Source organism: Plasmodium gallinaceum, assembly GCF_900005855.1.
Source record: "Plasmodium gallinaceum strain 8A genome assembly, contig: PGAL8A_v1_61, whole genome shotgun sequence".
NCBI lineage: Eukaryota > Apicomplexa > Aconoidasida > Haemosporida > Plasmodiidae > Plasmodium > Plasmodium gallinaceum.
Window position 1 is genome coordinate 207852 of NW_021628220.1, and position 5988 is coordinate 213839.

Sequence of the window (5988 nt, forward strand, 5' to 3'; positions counted from 1 at the left end):
AAAAGAACAAAAAAATGTTAAGTATGCTCACTAAAAAAAAAATCCTTTTTTTTTTGTCATATTTTTTACACTGGAAATTAAGGAAAATATTGAAAATACACAAAAAAAAATAAAAGAAAAAAAAAATAGACAAAATATATAAATATTTATTTGTAATAATATATTTTTTTTTTTTTTTTTCCTTTCTATTAAATACAAGAAAAAAAATTCTTTTTTGTTATATAAATACTATATTAGAAAAAAAAGGAGATTATTTTTATTAATATATATTTGTCAGAATATAAAAAAGATAAAAAACTAAACCTTTAAATTTTTTAATATATTCTTATATTTATAAAAAATAATGTTAATATTTTTATGTATAAAAATAATGATACATATATATATATATATATATTTTTATGTATAAATTTTTACAATAAAAAATACCTTTAGTACATTTTTTTATCTTTTAAAAAAATAAGTGAATTAACAACTTAAATATTTGGTTTGTAATTATTATTTCTATATATTATCATTTTTGGTTTATTAATAGAAATTATTTTTTTTTATTAAATAGAATATTAAATAAAATGATAGATATAATGCTTAAGATGTTTTTAGGAAAATATTTCGAATGTAAAAAATAGAATAAAAAAAAAAAAAAATACTACAATTTTTGTTAGAATAACTTAGATAATTGTATTTTTTTTTTTTTTTAATATTCATAATTTCAATTTTTGTTTTTATTTTTTTTATAGCTTGTGACCATAATTTTATAACCATGAATATGAATGCAGGAATTGAGATTAGAAATATAATAATAAAAAACGATGAAATTAATAATTTTTTAAAAGTTACATATCTATTTTTTTTTTCATGGTTTATTAAGAAATTATAATTTATTAATAATTTTTCATACTTTTTTATTTTTTTTTATATTTTTCTTTTTTTTTTAAGAGCAAAAATATAGATATAGAAATAGTTTATTTGAAAATAGAAAAAATTAATATAAGTTTTAAAACATTGTCAGGAATATTAACTGTAATAAATAAGAGAAAAATTTTTTTTTTTTATTCATAAGTTATTTTTTTTTTTTTTTAATTTTATTTAGTACTATTAATCATTTTATATTAATTTTTTGCTCTTTTTTTTTCTTAAAATATGAAGCTAAAATTACAAGGTGTAGACTTAAGAGTTAAATCAAATATTCATAGAAATACAACTAAAGGAATTAAAAATAAGATTAAAAAATTTTTAAATACAAATCAAGGTGGTAAATTTATATTAATTTTTTTTTTAAATAATATCCTTATATATATCAATAAGTTATAAATATTTTTATACATACATATGTATGTTTATATCTCCAAGTAAATATATGTGTTTAAATTTATTTCTTAAAATTATGCATAGACAATATAAAATTATATTCTCCATATGACACACAGGTAAAAAAAAAAAAAAAAAAAGAAAAAGAAATTTATATTTATTTTACATATTATTTTATTCTTTTAATTACATTAGAATATCCATTATGAAAGTGTAAAACTAGAGAATGAAGTATTATGTTGTTATTGTGATAAATACAAGAATGTTGAAAATAGTTTAAGTTGTTACAATAATTATAACAATATAAAAAAATATATATGTAATGAATGCTCAATTTTGAAAAATAAAAATAACAAAAATAATTTAAGGTTAATTCAGAAACAAACTTTTTTAAAAAATAAATCTTCAAAATATTATAACAGAAATGATATATATTTGGCAAATATCCCGTATATTAATGTGATTGACATTAATAATATAGATAGAAGTTCATATGGAGAAAAAATTAATTCAAACTGTTTGAACTTCAATCATTCAAAAAATTTTAAATATTATAATGGAAATTCTCAATTAAATAATAAAAAGGAAATAAAACGTGATACACATACTTTTAAAAATAGTAATAGTAATTTAAAAAAAGATAAAAATTTAAGTAAATGCGAGCTTTTTTTAGAAAGTTCAAATGATATAAAAAGCACATCCAAATATGATTTAAATCAAATAAATGATTATAATTGTACAAATAAATTAAATGAAAATATTTGCCTAGACATACATAAACAAGAAGAAGGTAATATAAATACATTATGTGAATTAAGTAAAAGAAGTTCTCATAATTTTTGCAAGATTAAAAATAAATGTTTAAGTAATAGTGATGTATTCAAAAACATATATTTAAGTGATAACAACAAATTACATTATGCAAATAGCTTAAATGAAAATAAAAGTTTGAATATTACTAAAAATTATGATGAGATACAACAATATCCATATAATTATATAGAAAAAAAAAATAATGAATTAAAAAATTATGAAAAAGAAATTGGTGAGATTGATAAAAACGGTAAAATTTACAAGAAAAATAATATGAGTCATCCTATTTTATACAAAAACAATATTGTATCAGAGAACAAAAAAGTACAAAAATTAAATTTCGAAAATATATTAAGACAAAATGAATTATTAGGAAATATTTTAAACAAAAAATTTTGTTATATAAATAAAATAAATGAAAAATTAAATAATATGAAAATAAATAAAGAAATTCCTACAAATGTCATGTATAACAAAACAAATGAAGAAAAATGTTCTTATAATGTTAAAAATAAATACAATTTGTTATATAGTTATAATGATATATATAATAATAAAGATAACAAAATAAAAATAGACAATATTTTTAACTTCAAATAAATATGTATATTAAATAAAAATTTTTTTTTATTTCCCATTCTCTTCACAATTTTTTTGTTAATAATTTAAAAATATTACTTATTTTCTTTGTTCTATAAATTAATATCATAATACAAAAAAAAAAAAAAAAAAAAAAAAAAAAAAAATATGTTGACATATTATTCCCTTTATCTCTATATTTTACAAAAACTAATGTTAGATTCTTTCAATTACCAGAGGGGATTTAAAACACTTTATTTTGTGAACTTTATATTTTTTTCTAAAAAAAAATTTTTTTTTTTAAAATTTTTTAATGATATTGTATATTTAAATTAATAAATTAAAAAATATAGTTTATTTATATTACTCTAAAATTAAAAAAAAAAAAATAATTTTTTAAGATTTTCATCCGTTAGAATAACAAATAAAAAATTAAAGAAAATCTAACAAAAAAAAAAGTTATAAAATACATATAGTAAAAAGAGAAAAACACAAAAAAAATCAAAAGAATTAAAATTTTTATTTTATATATTTCCTTTTCAATTTGAAAAAAATTACAATCGTAAAGAAAATTTTTTTTTATTTTTATTCATATTTTTTGAAATAAGTTAAAGTTTTATATACTTGTATATGCAAATTTATGTAAATTATTTATGACTTGTTCAGTATAATTTTTTTTTTTTTTTTTTAAGAATGAAATTGAATATTTTTTTGATTTAATAAATTAAAATGGCTAGCCATTTTACTAGATCTGATAACTTTGTTAGTATCTGGTATAATTGGCATTTCACTTATTTCCGTAGGTCTTGGAAATTCTTTAAAATATGGATGATTTAAAGCTTCAGCTGCAGATATTCTATTTTTTGGATTAAAATGTAACAATTTTTGTAATAGATCTACTCCACTATCAGACAAATATAAACCCGAAAATTGGTTAGCTACATTTGGAAAATATGAACGAATATTATTAACATTCATTTTTATTTTTTTTTTTCTAAATAAGTCTTTATTTTTCGATATAAATGTATATTCATAAAACTCAGGATACGATTCTTTATCTGGAAGTCCTAATAAACTTAATATTTTCATAATTTGTTCATACTCATTATCTCCTATAAATAATGGTTTTTTTAATATCATTTCAGCAAAAATACACCCCACACTCCATATATCGATTTTATTTGTATAACATTTTTCTCCCAATAATAATTCAGGTGCTCTATACCATAAGGTTACTACATTTTTTGTAAGATTATGTATAGTTATGTGCCCAAATTTTCTAGACATTCCAAAATCACAAATTTTTAATATTCCTCTGTTACTATATAATAAATTTGTTGGTTTTAAATCTCTGTGCATAACCCAATTTGTATGCAAATAATTTATTCCACTTAATAGTTGCTTTAGTAGGCATTTTAATTCAGATATTGTAAAACTTGGTGATTTATTATCTAGTAATATTTTTAATTCGTGTTCAATATATTCCATTACTAAATATATATCATTTAAATTCTTACCTATAACTACTTCTTTAATGGATAAAATGTTTTCATGTTCTAACTGTAATAATATATTTATTTCTCTTAATGAAGTTATTGCAAAACCTTCATTTCGTATACTTGAAAAGTGTTTTAACTGTTTTAGAGCAACAATTTTCTTTGTTTTTTTATTTTGTGCTCTGAATACTGTGCCATATGTACCTTCGCTTATTTTATTTAACTTTCTATAATTTTTTACACTTCTACATCCATTTAATATACAATCAACTTTATTTTTTTCACTATCACTAGAATATTCATTTGGTGTTTCGCATTCTTCTACTGTATCTTCTTTATCACTACTATTTTCATTTTTACTTTTTTCTGTATATTTTCCATCACTTGTTGAATTTCTTGATTCATTAATTTTTTCATATTTGTTTTCATTTATATTTTCACTTATGTATTCTCTTATATCTTTAGTTTCCACTTTTTTTTTTGACATATCAACATCTTCATTCGATGAAATTCCTTTTTGAACATTTTTTTCTTCTATATCTTTTCTATCTTTATATATTTCATACTCTTTATCATTTTTACATGGTTGATAATTTTCATCAAAATTTTTGGGTTCTGTTTTAATACATTTTTTATCATTTAAATTATAATCTGGACTTTTTTCCTTTCTCTTATCTCTTCCATAATATTTTTCTTCATTAACATGATTATTTACATTATCTTTATGCGCATATTTTTCATTACTTAATTCCTTACTAATTTTGATATCTTTATGATTTTTTAGCTTGTCATTATCTATATAATTATTATAATTTATATTGCTTTGTTTGTTATGTGACTTACTTTTTTCACGTAAAACATTTTCATCATATTCAAATTTTCTTTTGTTAGAGTTTTCCTTATTTTTGTCAAATTTTTCACAAGTAAACTTTGGCTCTTCTTTATTATTAAAACTATTTTTTTTTTCTCTTGATAGTTTTTCCGAAACTTTTGAATTATTTTCTCTTTCCTTTTTATTATTAAGATTACATTGTGATCTTTCAAGTAATGCTTCTATTTTTACATCTCTTTTTCTACTATTCATCCTCTTATCATATATCTCTGGTGAATTTTTATATCTTTTTCTTTCATGAATACTTTTAGTTTCATTGTAATATCCCTCTAATGATCTTTTATTGGAATTATGAAAATGTTCTTTATGTATTTTTTTATCTAATTCTTCACATAATCTTTTATTTTTTTTTTCAGGTGACCTTAAATATTTCTTATTTATTGGCCTTATATAAATATCATTACTACGTTTTTCACATGATGTATTAAATTTTTTTTTTTCTTTGCTATATATATATCTACTAGCTATTTTATCATTTGTAAAATTGTTGCTATTTTCTTCTTTTTTAGTATCTTTCATTTCACTCTTACATAATTTATCAATATGTTCACCAGTTTTTTTTTTCTCCTCTTTATTATATTTGGATGTTAATTCTTTCGTATTATTTAAATCTTTCATTGGTTTTGAAAAAGGAGAATGTTTTTTATTCGTAAAATTAATGGATATTTTTTGCTCGTTTTTTTTTATATGTTTATCTTTTTTTAAATTATTGTTTATATTACTATTTTCACCATGTCCCTTATTTGATATATTAACTGTTTCACTTCTTTCAGTGAATGCTCTTTCTGTTTTTTTAAATTCTATATCTTTTTTAATTAATTCATTATTCATTGTACATTTATTATTTTTCCTATCATTATTAAAACTTATAATTTTTTTTTTTTTTTTTTTTTTTAT

The 5988-nt window shown here is 18.3% G+C and overlaps 2 protein-coding genes across 2 annotated transcripts; one reads left to right on the forward strand and one right to left on the reverse strand.

The window, feature by feature from the left end:
* Positions 1-572: 572 nt before the first annotated feature.
* On the forward strand, positions 573-2724 carry PGAL8A_00091200 (conserved Plasmodium protein, unknown function; the record flags this gene model as incomplete). The annotated part of the gene is made up of 6 exons (XM_028671688.1): positions 573-618; positions 741-835; positions 940-1023; positions 1150-1255; positions 1396-1430; positions 1507-2724. 6 exons carry the CDS (start codon positions 573-575, stop codon positions 2722-2724), a joined length of 1584 nt encoding a protein of 527 aa, XP_028526030.1.
* A 666-nt stretch (positions 2725-3390) lies between these two features.
* CRK1 (cdc2-related protein kinase 1, putative) lies at positions 3391-5922 on the reverse strand (the record flags this gene model as incomplete). Its single annotated transcript, XM_028671699.1, has 1 exon — positions 3391-5922. One exon carries the CDS (start codon positions 5920-5922, stop codon positions 3391-3393), a length of 2532 nt encoding a protein of 843 aa, XP_028526031.1.
* Positions 5923-5988: the final 66 nt, after the last annotated feature.